The sequence below is a fragment of the Mycetomoellerius zeteki genome, unplaced genomic scaffold (assembly GCF_001594055.1).
Source record: "Mycetomoellerius zeteki isolate Tzet28-1 unplaced genomic scaffold, Tzet1.0 scaffold62, whole genome shotgun sequence".
In the NCBI taxonomy this organism is placed as follows: Eukaryota; Metazoa; Arthropoda; class Insecta; order Hymenoptera; family Formicidae; genus Mycetomoellerius; species Mycetomoellerius zeteki.
The window spans coordinates 3,208,495-3,223,081 of record NW_017257632.1 but is presented as its reverse complement, the minus strand read 5'-3'; the positions used below and the strand labels follow the sequence as shown (position 1 = coordinate 3,223,081).

The 14,587-nt window shown below is 36.7% G+C and overlaps 1 protein-coding gene across 1 annotated transcript; it reads left to right on the top strand.

The window, feature by feature from the left end:
• Positions 1 to 2,181: 2,181 nt before the first annotated feature.
• Positions 2,182 to 9,103, top strand: LOC108728654 (uncharacterized). Its single transcript, XM_018457359.1, has 5 exons — positions 2,182 to 2,599; positions 3,432 to 3,496; positions 3,646 to 4,635; positions 4,766 to 5,095; positions 5,706 to 9,103. The coding sequence occupies exons 1-5, from the start codon at positions 2,182 to 2,184 to the stop codon at positions 8,256 to 8,258; spliced, it is 4,356 nt and encodes a 1,451-aa protein (XP_018312861.1). The 3' UTR covers positions 8,259 to 9,103.
• The last annotated feature ends 5,484 nt before the right edge of the window (positions 9,104 to 14,587 follow it).

Sequence of the window (14,587 nt, the reverse complement as noted above, 5' to 3'; positions counted from 1 at the left end):
GTCGTACGACGAAAATCGGATGCAGTGTGAATCCAGCATTTTGTCGCGTCGCAAGCTCCAACATACTCCAACCATATCTCCTGCTCACTCTACCAAGTGCGTTGGAGTGAGTAGGAAGTAATGCTATGGTAGGAGGATGGCTATGTTCCAAAATTGACTGCCTGTACTGAAAATCTATAATGCACGTAACGTAAACTGTCGCATTTTCAGTGTTGGCAGTAAATTTGGAACACCACCCAATATTGGAACATGTTGAAGCATGCGACGCGAACAAACCTAAAGACGAATAATCCACATAAAATTTGTATTAAATTGATCATTGCATGAAGATTGAAAATCAAAGACTAAAAATTAAACTGAGACAATTTAAGACACACTAAAATTAAAATAATTCGTTTGATCAAGTTCTACTGCATAGTCCAGCTTTTAAGGTCCCATTTACAATTAGAACGTCTGCAAATAAATCTGGCTACATGATTTAATAATATAACGAGCAATAACAAAATGATAATTAATACATGCTCAATTTATTGTCATATAGCTGTACGGCTATAATTTTTTTACAATTATTATTAAACAATGTAAATTTTGCTCTTCAATCTCACAAGCTATTATTTTATAAATTTTATAAATGAATACTTTAGCTTGGAATCGAGTAAGTAAAATGTATGTTTTAACAATTATAGCTTAAATATAACAAGATTCATATACATATATAATGTTATATAATATAAAAATACGGATCTTGCGAATATTAATATTCTTTTTCACGAAATATCTTTATTTAAAAGTCTATAAATGTATAATATAAATATGTAACTTAAGGCTGCAGCACAGACCCTAATTTGCACATAATATACAATGCATAAGGCATAAAAAAATCAACCATAGTTTTTTATTTCATAGAAAGGAAGAAAACAAAGGATCTGATTGATTCATTTTCTTATGTCTTTTGCATTATGTATTCCGTGTTATATTCCTATTGACTGTAATACGTAAATGTCTTAATATTTGAAATTGTAATAATTGCAAACATAGTTTTTAAATTTTAACTTATTCATCTCTTATTTGTTATATTTCTTTGATATTTTGGCAATAGATTTCCACGATTGAAACTTTTAAGTATAATCAACGATCGTTGATTAAAGTTGTGACATACTTTGCCATTCCAATTATCGATAATAACGCAATTTTGTCATTAATATTTATTATCGACAAAATTTTAGATTCATTGGAATCAACGAAAGCATCGGGGAAATATATTCAAGTAAGAGATGACACTGATCAATTAAATTCCAAGAACTGAAATTTCAAGAATTCTTAAAATTTTAATTTTGAGGATTTGTAGACCGTGAAAGATTAAATTTTCAAAACGTAGATAATACAATATCAAGAAAATATAATTAAGTTATAATAATAAGATTGAAAGACCGCTAATGTTAAACATAATAATTTTAAATTAAGAAGCGCCATAACGGTCAGAACGTTAAGATGTTGAACTATTGTAAATTCATTTTAAATGAATTAATTTCAGAAATGATAATTGCGTGCCGATATGGTTGTCGGACTTTCATAATTAAGTTAGTTTACTAAAAAGTTACGCGATTACAAATCCACAATTATTGCAAATTCAAAAGGAATTAATTTTTTATAAATTTTTATCAGTACCCATACAATACAAAAGCTTGCAGCAATATTGCTGCAATGTTTACTACAATCTTGCTGGAATGGTCTGTGTTGTAATAAGTACTGACTCATTCGCTTGTTCCGCCCGCGCAAAAGCACGTATCGTAAGCAGAGTATCGAGTGTTGATTTTGGTTGATCTTGGTTGACTCAGGACAGCTGGAAATCTTCACGAGGATTGTGGGAAATGATATCCGGTATCATATTTCCAGTCTTCACGCATCAATTTCGCGTGTCGTCGCTGGCGATAAAAATGGAAAAGTTTCGCGGAAAACTACGTGGTTTGGAGATCGAAGACTCCCAAAGATTCCGGCGTTCCGGCGGATAAAAATGTCCCTCTCATACTGATAGAACCGGGCCGTCTATTGGCGCGGCCCCCACTCAACGGCGTCGGCGCGAGCGAATGGCGGTCGGCATGCGCCGTCGCCGGTAAACGCGACCGCCAATCGGCGTCCGCGTAGTATCATCGCGTCCGGGATGTCGCTCACGGAACCAAGATGGCATCCGAGGATGGTGCGGGTATCGTGTCAAACGTAGGATATGATGTAAATAATACAAGCCAGCGGGCAATCGAGTCAGTTGGGAGCGAAACAGTGGGTGTTGCGTCATCCAGGACGGCGGCGCGTATCGTCGTCGAGGAGACGGACGAAGGCGCGAGCGATCCCGCGCATAATTCGCCGAGGACGCCCACGGGTCTCCCTGCAGCGTCACCGTTTCACACGGATCACACGAACACGGAAGGGCACGCGTTACAGAGAAACACGGGCCTTGCGAGCTCGTCTGGTGATGTGGCTCAACTGGTTGCGAGCAGCGAGCCTGACAACGAAACGCACCAACCGTCCTCTCAGAGGCGCAGCATGTCTCGTCATGATAGTGACCTGGACGACACTGCTCGTCTTCCAGGAGAGCCAGACGGTAATTTCTCCTTTCGTATTATTCCTTGTTGCGTGAAGCCCTAGGAAGGTATTTTCAAGCGACCGGTAGTGGCGGTAGCTGTTTGATATCTATGTCGTTTATAACGCCGGGATGTATTTATTCTAGTGGTCTGACAGCTACTTTCAAAGCTTCGCATTCCAATGTTCTAATCCATAGATTATATTCAATACAGACAAAATGTAGTTGAGTAACAATGAAAATAAATTTGTGCTGGATTTGATATGTATAGTAATTACTAAATAATTATTAAGAGACATGTTTATAAAAAATCTGTTAATGATTGTTTTCTTGCTGGATTGCTAGTTAGAATAAATTCTTGCTATCGTATTGGCTATGATGCAGACACTGTCAGTACCGTAATCAATACGATGGCAAGATTCTGATCCAGCAGGAAAACAAGCATCGTGTCCCGCAAGCTTTATGCTATAAGAGAAAGTATTTTATTTCTTCTCTACAGAATTAATATAAGAACAAATTAAATAGATTAGAATTATTTTTATAATAATAATTATTATTGCATTTGGCTGAAATACTACCATATATTTGTGTATGTTTTTATCAACTTTTAAAGAATAAAAGGAAAAAAATGCTAATTTTTGTTATTAATGCAATAACGAGAATAGAATCTGTAATGATAGTTCTCGTAAAAAGAGAAATAATATTTTTTTAAATTGAAAATTAGGTTCTTAAAACAGATCATTATTTATCTCGTACTCCTTTACTCAAAACTTTTCACTTTCAACTTAATGTAAAATCAAGGACTATATTATTTATTACAATTATTAAATAAAATGATATATGTATGATGCAGGAAGTCCAGATCATTGCAACAATGATGTAGTAAAAACTTCCAAGGATCCAGAACATATTACACATGTATGTATCATACAATTTTTGTAAGATATTTTTTGTATTATGCATTCTATACTGACATATCATTGACAGTACAATTCTTACGTTTAATTATATTATATAAATGATGCAATCAAGGCAATCGTTATCTAATTAACTTTTTTTTTGTTTAGACCGATTCCACATGTAACAACGACACAATGTTATCTGGAGACATGCACATATTATCCACGAAAACAAAATTAGAAGGATGTGTAAATTTCTCCAGTAACACCCCACAGTTGGGAGAAAGTCCACAAAGTAATGGCGAAGTGATTAGTAGTCCGAGGAGTCCAGACTATCCTCCGAGAGTTTCTGTCAGTCCTCATCCTCACAGTCAAGATACAACATTTCCCATTAGTATGATGTCAGCGAATTCTACAGTTATTATGGACACAGCAAAATATAACGAAGAGAATACTGAAAAGAACGCGGTCACGTGTATGGATAAAATAGCTGATAATTTATTTTGTTCGTCGCCGAAGAAAACAAATGATTCACAAGTTATAAAAACAGAATTGAGCGAGGAGCGAGAGGTTGCCGGAGAAGATGTTACAAACAAAGAACTGACAGCAGAGCCTATTGAGATTAAGAAAGAATTTGCAGATTTGCAGGAAACTTTTCAAATTAAATCCGAATGGACAAAAGATAATTTTTCAGAGATAGAATCGAATAGAAAGAAATTGGCAATAGAATTTCACGACAAATCCACAGATTCCATTGCTAATCCATCTTCCAGTTTGCATTCGTCTTCAAGAGAGAAACGCTCGAAAGAAGACAGACGATATTGTTCACGATGTCACAAACGCAAAGGAATTAAACGAGCAAGCATTGGTGTACAATGCAAACGGGATCGTCATGTTTTGTCTTCATTGAGCAGCAAGGTTCTCCCTTTCTCGAAATCAGTCAATGAAAACTTAAGGTTAAACCTACAAACAAAAAACTATAAGATGCTAAACAATCCGGTGACGAAAAAGGAATTACTGGAAGGCCTAAAGTACAAAAAATTCATCCATATAGAAACGTATCCTAATGGTGGTGCAACAGTTGTCCATATGTTTCAGGATGAAATTGGTACTTTAACAAATGAGCAAATGCAAGAATTGGCACAAGAGTATTTCAAAGTACGTAAATACGATTTAATGTTGTAATAAAATGATAAATTGGAGCTTTATATGACTTTAATCAAAACTTTTTTTTAGTTTTGTGCGCACAGTTAATTCTTAATATATAAAGTCTGTTTATATTTCTTAGGTGGTTTTCGGTGAAGACGAGAATGGAAATGCTCATCATGTTATGGGTATAGTACATAATGCAGCTGCATACCTACCTGATCTTCTGGACTATATGGCGAATAATTATTCCACGTTGACTGTAAAAAACGGGGTGTTAGGTAGAAACAGTGATATAGAAACAACCACAATGGCTCAATATAAAGATCAAGTTTGTAAAGCTTATAGTAACGGTACTATTAGATACGGACCGTTGCATCAAATAAGTCTAGTGGGTACTGTTCACGAAGAAGTTGGTGGATATTTTCCAGATCTATTACAAAAATTAGAAGAAAATCCGTTTCTAAAAATGGTAAGTACATTGTAGATCCATATATATATATTTATCAGATTTGCCACCTGGAAAAGACCTGGAAAACTGGGAAAAGTCAGAAGAAAATATAAAAGAGACTACTGGAATTTTGAACTTTGCTCGCTATTCCCTTAAACTGCTCCCTCTATTCCAAAAATAATTTTTATAATTTTTTAAATATCATATCTGATGTTTATAGTAAAATACATTCAAAACTCGTGCACTTCAAACGATTTTTAAAAAATAATTAAAATTTATATTTTATTCAGTAATTTTATTTGATCACTCTTTCGTCATAACTGCATAATTCTTTTTTCCAATACTAATTCATTTTTTGTTGGCTTGAATTTGCCCCCAAAATTTTATTATGCTACTAAGCTTCTTTTGCATTTTTAATAATATAAGCTAGCTTTCTTACAATCCTTGATTTTAAATGTTAAAATTTTTTACATATTTTATTATGTTAAAATTTTTACATATTTTATATTGATCATAGAAATTTCCCATTTTTATCTAGAAAACTTGGAAAAGTCAGAGAATTTTAAAATTCATTTTCTGTGACAACCCTGATTTATTATACATTTGTTAATGAAATCATATTATATCCTAGACAATGCCTTGGGGACCTCTGTCCGTCGTGAAGATGGATACACCGCAAGAGTCAAACGACGGTCCTATCTTGTGGATCCGACCAGGCGAACAGCTAGTACCAACAGCTGACATAAACAAAAGCCCGTATAAACGACGCAGAACGGGCATTAACGAGTTGAGGAATTTGCAGTATCTACCACGGCTCAGCGAGGCTCGAGAATACATGTTCGAAGATCGTACAAAGGCACACGCCGATCATGTTGGCCATGGATTGGACAGAATGACTACAGCGGCAGTTGGCGTACTGAAAGCCGTCCACGGTGGCCAAGCGTCTCAATACAACAGGATCACAAAGGATGTCGTGGCTTTTTACGCGGGCGACTTCACCGAACTTGTCGAGAAATTGCAATTGGACTTGCATGAGCCGCCGATATCGCAGTGCGTGCAATGGGTGGAGGACGCAAAGCTGAATCAGTTGCGTCGCCAAGGTGTCCGTTATGCCAAGATAAATCTTTATGACAATGACATATATTTTCTACCACGCAACATTATCCACCAATTCAGGACAGTTTCAGCTGTTTCGAGTATTGCTTGGCACATCAGACTGAAGCAGTATTATCCAGAATCGCAACACAGTACGAGTATCAGACACAGTCGTGTAGTAAACGAATCTGCTCATCGTATCAAAGAGAAAAAGCCTCTAGAAGCTGTTGGCGACGAACAGAAGGAGAATACGAATCGGCAGCGTTTAGATCAGAAACTATCGATTGATTCTCTCGAGAAGGCGAAGGAGAGAGCAGCCGAATATCAGGGGAATCTGAAGAAATCCGACCAGCATGGAAAGCATCGCAAGAATCGACATCACTCCAGCCACTCGTCACTCAAACGAAAGGATAAGGAAGAGGGTAGCGACAACCAATCATCAGATCCATTTGGTAGCACTAAATCATCCAAGAGTGAAACCAGCGAACAGAAACAGAGCAGCGATAAGAGGGACGAGAAGAGGTCCGAGAAAAAACACAAGGATCGCCGTCGCAGCAGTGACAAGTCGAGTAGTCATCACACACATAGTAGCAGTAGTAGCAGTTCTGATAACTGTCACTCTTGTAAGAAGAAAAAATATGATAGTAATGGTCACAAGTTGGATCATCGTTGTAGTCATCACGAGAGATCTAACAGTAAGAGTATATCAAGTAAAGAAAGTGTGACCGGTGTAGTAGAAACGAGAATAGTTTCCAAGTTTGATGGTTCGTCTTCCTTGAAGGAGACCAAGAGACGATTGAGCTCAGAATTGTCTCCATCGGTAGACACACCTGGGGCTGAAGATTCTTCTCCAATTATTCTCGACGAAGAATTATTGATGCAGCGACAAACTGTTGCCAAAACATACGCCACTGAAGTTGTGGATAGAGCGTTGGAGATAGCTATTTACAAATCGAAGACTGATGTCGAAGAAGTATGCCAGTCGCTGCGTACCGAAGTTTCGGAAGCCTCGAAGGAGGTGCTGGAGAAGATTCACAAGGAAAGCTTTGAGATCGCCGAGCAATGGTTCAAAGATGACACTGTAAAGCTGGAGAGATACTGCCATTTGCTTGAGATGGAAACCGTGTTAGCATTCACATCGAAAATGGAATGCGCGACGGAAAACGCCGTTAAGGCGCTGATTGAAATGGCGGAAGACGAGGCGAAAGAGAGAGCGAAAAATGAGAAGACTAGCGACTTTGCAACTAACGGTAATTCATGCAGCGAGAATTCAGCAACGACATCGACGACGATCGGTGTCTCTTCGTATTCCTCGTCCGTAATATCCTCCACATCTCCGTCTACGGAGAATGAAAGACACAGCAACAGCAGGAACGGCAGCAGTGATGAAAATTCACCCAAATCGTCCGAATCTCACGGTACGGCTCACTCGAAATTAAAATGCAGAAGCAGGGACGAGAAGGACTGCAGGGAGCGAAGGCATAAGAAGAGAAGGGATCACGAGAGACGGGAGAGAAAGCACGATCGACATCACCATCAGAGTCCTACTCAGTTAAAATCCGAATCTAAAGCATCCGATGACGCCAACAAGGATGATGCTTTGAGCATTCCTGGGCTATCACACGGTTACTCTACCGTTGAAAAATCGGAGCGAATGAGCTCGAAAAATGTGGAAAAGAAATCCGAAGAGAGGAGAAAGAAATGCCATTGCGACCATCACTGCACTCACAGGCACGGAGAGAAGAGGTCGTCTGGCAGTAACACCAGTAAGGACAGCCACGCGACGTCGAGTCGCTCCCACTCTTCGAGCTCGAAGCACAAGAGGAAGTCCAGCTCGTCCAGCGAGCACAAGGAAGCGAAGAGACCATGTTTGGAAAAGGACTCGAGCGTGCGAACTTCAGAATCGAGTGCGCAGCTGAGCAACGTGGTAAGCACGACGGTGACAACGACGACGACGACGATGACGATGACGACGACGACGACAACGACGACGGCGACGGCGACGACGACGACGACGACGATCGCAACAGCAACAACGACAAATTCGACGCATTTGTCACCGACGAACACTATTGTGTCAACCACGTGAAAAGGTGATTTTTTAGCGACTGTAGTATAACTCGTTCGTTAAGGGCGTGAATCCGCGCGCGGCGGAACGAAACCGGTGTTTTATTTGAGCGCGAATTCTAATCGTATCGTCATTCCGTGCGTCCAAACGCACGAGAGGATAGGGACAACGGGATAAATTATAGACCACGGGAGATGTACTTTTAATAGTAGAGATCGCCGTGTTTCAATCCAAAGACGAGAGATAGGACCTTTACTTGATTGATAGAGTTTGCTATCTTCTTCCTGCGACTACATACATATAGTACACATACATAATACATTTGAACATAACACACGCATTCGCCTTAGTCTCGAACAGAGAAATTAACAATACGAAAAAGTAGTATTGTTCTCTAGAAAGTACATATATATATATATACATATACACACGCACGCACACATACATACATACATTCAAACACACATACACCCTCCAATACAGGTTCGCAAAAATTATTTTGCTACGAAAGAAATCCGGACGTCTCGCCATTGCTGAGAGAATTAAAACAAATATTTATAGTATAGACGACCAAATAAGCGGCGTAGGAAATTTGTGTGTACAAATTTGTGATCGCAGAAACTGATCCCATTTAATATGACGGAGCTGTGTACTTGTACATAGATTAAAATGTTATTTCCTTTTCCGAATTATATCTTACCACGCGGAGAGTTCGCTTAAGTTATTTATATGCGTTATTCTATGCGTAAATTATTTATGATGATTTTTATTGGCCATTCTGCGCTGACATAAAACCAAGTCCATACTACGAAAACTTGATCGTGATTTCCCAGTCGATGCGGCCGTACTCTTCACAATTCTAATAGCACGACTATGATTGTGCTATAATCGAATTTTTATATCTTATGTAATATGATTATATAGATTGTCTGCATATCACATAAGATATAAATATCCATTTATATTTCATATAGATTATAGAATGTCATATAAAGGATGAGAGATATCTTGTACATATAATATATATATATATATATAAAACTTGACAATTAAAGTAGTGAACATAGAATAAGACATTTTGCACGCGACTTTACGTTTGGTATATACATCGCAAGATTGTCGCGATAAGTTATTGACTTGATAATGTCACTTATTATCTGTTGAGAGTTTATCTTACCCAGTAATAGCTAAGTATTAAGAATATCTTAACGCGCTAGTTGGTGGATAGGTATCGCCAATAGGTATCCTTACATCTTTTCGCGAGGGGCATAAAATATATTTTAGTTAATTGGAAAAGTCCCTTTTTTTTCCCTCGCTAAGTCATTAAAACCATACTAACAGACGTACAAACTTCGTTGTTTTCGCAGATGAAAATAATTTGACAGTGAAACATTGCGACAGATATCACAAATGTTAATGATATTTTCTCTATTTGAGCCCATGGACAAGAACATTCTAAAAACGAGATCTATCTAGATCATGTTCTAAAAATTGTCTATTTTGAAGAAACCAGTCAGTAAAATAATCGACGATTTCTGCAAGTTCCGTTTAAACACCACAGAGAAAAATCAAGTTTTATATCAGATCTTGACAGAACATTGTATATATTTAACGTGCCTCTCGTTTGCGACAGTAAATTTCTTTTTTTCGTTATTAAATACTATATGTTTCGTTACAGTGTACATACACAATGATAATTATATTGTTTGCCTTGTATACTTTATTTTGTAAGTTTGTCGTATTAGCATGATACGTGTTATTATGATTCTATTATAAGAGAGACATTAATATGAATGTTAATGTATACGTTGTGTTACGCTTTCGTTATACATGTAAACCCTTTTCTAGAACTCTAACATAGTTATTTCATTCTCACTTCACATTTATATTAGTTCCTTCAGGTTACGTTTTTAATATACAGAGACAAAATGCTTGTAAGTCGAGAAATAAAAGAAAGATTTAAGTTTAATTTTCAGTTGTAATTGCGTTATTTAAAAATAATTTCAACCAATTTTTGTGACTTCTAAATAAATACGTTTGTACGGCGTAAGCAACTTCTTTTTTTATTTTTATTTTTTCTCAAAAGAAATCGAGAACAGAACGAGTAAAGAGATAAAATGTATTTATACTGGGTAATAGAGTACGACGAAAGTGTACACAGATAAAAGGTGCGTACGTCTGTAGTAATCTGCGGCTGCAGAGGATACACACGATTTACTGTATAAAATCGTTTGACCGTAACGATGGAATGTGTGTAAAATTGCATAAATTCTAGTTCCATAGACTCGTAGGTGCCTAAAGTCAACAATGATCCAATAAGATCATCAAAGGTGAACCTATTCGCCCACAGAGAAAGACTTCTTTTTAGACACTTTTCTATCCCGGAAACCTTTTCCGAAAGTTCGTTTTCGCTCATTGTCGCACGAGACTAATGAGTTTTTCGGCGGATTGAGACCGACGAATGGGACAAAGAAAACTCGCGCGAATGAGATAATCCCAAAACGCGAAATTCGACAAACGACAAGCGGATAATTACTTAAGAAAACACCCAATGGTGCGTTCCTGAGATAAAAAGGACCAAATTAAGAGCAGAATGATCCGTATATGTCTCTCCCTTAAAGGAGGCTGGGATCAATCGGCGATACTTTTTGAAATTCGAGTCAGGAATTCTCTTTTTACGATTGAGCCCAAACTCCCCTGACTTATTCACTCGAAGCAGTAACGGTGAAACTAAATAATCATAGGTGCTGGATACTGAAAATACGCCACTTGATATTTTAAGGTGCCTTCGCTCTGTTTGTTGCAGTAAAGCTGTACTGGTAACCACCGATCATTTACCCGATCTATAAAGATAAATTTTGATTTCCACATGCGTATGTGTGCGCGTATTTGTGTGTATGTATGTGTCCGTATGCGCGTGTATGTATGTATGTATGTACAAGTAAAGTGTGTAAATTTTAATTAGTAACGACTAACACGAACGTATCGACGTGTTGCTTTCGCTCCCAAACGTTTCATCACGCACGCAAATTTTTGAGAAAGAGAGGCAGAAAGAGAGAAATAAAGAAAAGGAAAGCAACAATGAGCAAATTTTCTTTCACGAAAGAGACTTGTAAACTGTACAATAGACATCTGTGTAAATAACTGTAAGATATTGGAACTAGTGTAGATTGTTAAGAAGTCTCGTCATGTGCTAAACGAAAAGCATGGCCAGACTTTCTTCAAAATCGATCATAATGCGAATATTAAATTAAGAGAACCAGAATATACATTGACGAATGAATAGAAACTGCTTGTTTAATTATGAAGGGTAAAGGATTGAATTGAAACTAAAAGGGTAGACAGACATAATTTTTGGAATCAATATATAGAGCAGAGTTTAAGCTAAAGTTAAGTTTACATTAATTACATGTATGTATAAAAGCATGATGGAGAGGAGCAAAGATGAAAAATCAAAAGAGTATACTTTGGCAGTCAGTCCTTTTAGTATTGCCAAGAGTTATTCAGAAAGGATAAAGAAGAATATTTGCAAGTTTCCTTTTATCGAAATAGAAACGAGATGATCTACGATAATAGATCTATTTCTTGTAGCTGCTATACTTTCTTATCGTAGAATCTTCTTTCATTCTTCCTTCTTCAACAAGTTTAACTACGTGTGCTCTTATTTTAATTTACATGCAAGAAGTATAAATACAGAAAGTGATGCTGAAAAGAATGGGTTCGATAAATTGACGAGAATAAATTAATCGGTCGATTTTATCATTTCGCGGCCTTCGATTTCGTATTTAGAAATAGTATTCCCCTTGTCAATAGATTGTTGAATGTACAAAATCTTGGGGGCATCATCAACTAAACAAAAAGTATAATCACGCCATGTGACGTATATGATTTTCCGCGATTTCCCGCGTAATTGATTTTCTTCCATAAAATAAGGCTCGAATCGATCATCCAACGTTCGCGACAACGCGTCTCTTTCGAGTGGAAAAAAACAGTGTATTGTAGTTCAAAGCAGATCCTACGGCCAATTTGACAAATTATTTTCGTGTCGAATAATCGTTTGATAATTGATAATTAACATCTTCCAGAGACATATAAAATGAAATATTTATAATAAAAAGTAAACACTGTAACGAACTGTAAAGCACGTCCTGAGTCATATTTGTTATATTCTTTCACCGTAAAAAGAAACTAATAGTTGTGAAATCGCTCTTCGTTCTGTTGAAAAGAAGAAAACAGATATTGATAACAATTTGAGAGACTTATAGTCAAGTTGGTTACAGTACTAGTTTCTGTAATTAAGTATACCTTCCACTATGCGTATAAAATAGGTAGCGTTAAATGATATGATTCAAAACCAATTCTTTCTTTCAGTTAAACAGAAGGTCTGTCTTTTTTAGCTCCTTCAGAGTTGCTACAAAATCGGCAATCAGGGAAATTTTATAAAACTTTCTGGAAAATTAAAATTCTTGGCTTTAAAGAACTTTATAAAATGCATACATCACATCTACAGTTTTGTATTACTACTAAATAAATGCGAGCAGTGTTAGTACTCAGCAATATTAATAGTAATTTACATTGCTATTTGACATTGTTCTCTCTACAAAATATTTGACGGTTTCCAAATCAGAAAAAATAAAAACATTTCAAAATATGAGAAGCATAAAAAAATTATGAAATTTTGTTTGAAAATCAGGGAAAAGTTATGGAATCTTGGGATGAAGAATTTGTGACAACCCTGTGTGGTTCATCTCTTTTCTTTCCACGTTGAAGAAAACAAAAAGAAATGAACCGTGCAAGAAGTTCAGCTAAAAAGAACAGGTCTAGAAATTAACAGGTGTTATTAATTTCTAAACGAAAGAATACAATTTGCAATACTTAAAAGTCTAAAAAGAGAATGGAATATAATTGATTTTATCCCGTTTTGTAATCTCTCTTTCTCGTCCTCTCTAATCTGTGCTGTAGATCGCGATCCCCGCAATTCACCCTTAGCCTGAAAGTACTTTATTTCGATAATCGCCTCGTTGATACGAGTGACCGATCCCTCAGAGTAGCCGTTCATCGCGTTGTGTAAAAAGAAAAGAAAAAGAAATGGATATGCATAAGGATATTATGTAAAATGATGACCCCCTCCTTGCGATGCAACGGGGACACTGGGGGACCGGGAGAACGGGAGGCGGTAATTTTACATCGGTACACCGAAACTTGCTCGGGCGAAATTGTAATCGCTTTGTATATTTCTGTAAATAGACTTCTAGACACTCGGCGTATGTGCGGCGCGATGCGACGACGGGCCGGGACGTAAACGTCGGGATAGGACACAAGGAGTGGCATACAACGGATGATGGAATACTAATCGCAGAGCTGATTAAGAAAGAGAGAAATGAAAGATTAAAAGAGTTACAAACTCTTCTCTGATCACGGTTAGCATTAAATCATATTTTTCCGTAGAACACGAACTAACAGTAACACATTACATCAATATTATAATTTCCTACTCAATATAAATGTAATTTTAAATGAGAAGAACCCTGCATTCATTCGGTCGAACGGATCTTACAATTAGTGTTTAAATACATATTTTTTGTGTGAATTTATGTACATTTTGATTCTGCATATCGCGTGCCGAAAATGTTTCTCCGGATTTAAAACGCACTCGTGAGCGTGGCAAAACCAGAATAGTAATATCACTTATTAAATTGTACAAGCAATTTAATAATTTTTCGATGCTAATAAGCATCGAAAAATATTTTTAACAAGAATATTAATTGTCATATATTGATAAAATATAAAAACTGCGAATAATGCGACAGATATCACATGCTATTTATAACAGTTACATTGTTGAAGAGATTATCGACGTTAATGTAATGTTGGTGCTTTCCAACAAGAGACACAATGTAACACATTGATCATTTCGTCTTTGTTTAACATTGGCAAATAAAGATGTAATGATTCACTGTGCCCATGGCATATATAAAAACATAAAGAAATGAGATGTCACCAACAAGCGAATCTGTCAATCATGAACGTAAGATTATTGCCTTACATTCTTTCTATTGTCATTAGCCTAATCGATTACTGTTTACGTCTTACGTTTTTCTATGTGTTTCTATGTTTTTACACTGTGTCTTTTGCTGGAAAGCATCCACTGTTAGCTTGTGTTCTGCGAGTTATCGTATTGATACCAAATCAATTGATAATAGCTGCATTCAGCAGAAAAAACAATTTTGCAATTGTTGTAAGATTCTTTAATATGATTAATTCACACATTTAGATCCAGTGAGGAATTAAAGGCGAGATCAATTACATTAAAGAATTGTACAACAATTACAAAGCTGCTTTTCCTGCTG

Bases quoted from the DNA above. Each gene is read 5' to 3' on its own strand.
- LOC108728654 (XM_018457359.1), top strand. From the start codon at position 2,182: ATGGCATCCGAGGATGGTGCGGGTATCGTGTCAAACGTAGGATATGAT. The intron at 4,636-4,765 runs GTACGTAAATAC...TATATTTCTTAG, and splicing joins TGGCACAAGAGTATTTCAAA to GTGGTTTTCGGTGAAGACGA. The intron at 5,096-5,705 runs GTAAGTACATTG...ATTATATCCTAG, and splicing joins AAAATCCGTTTCTAAAAATG to ACAATGCCTTGGGGACCTCT.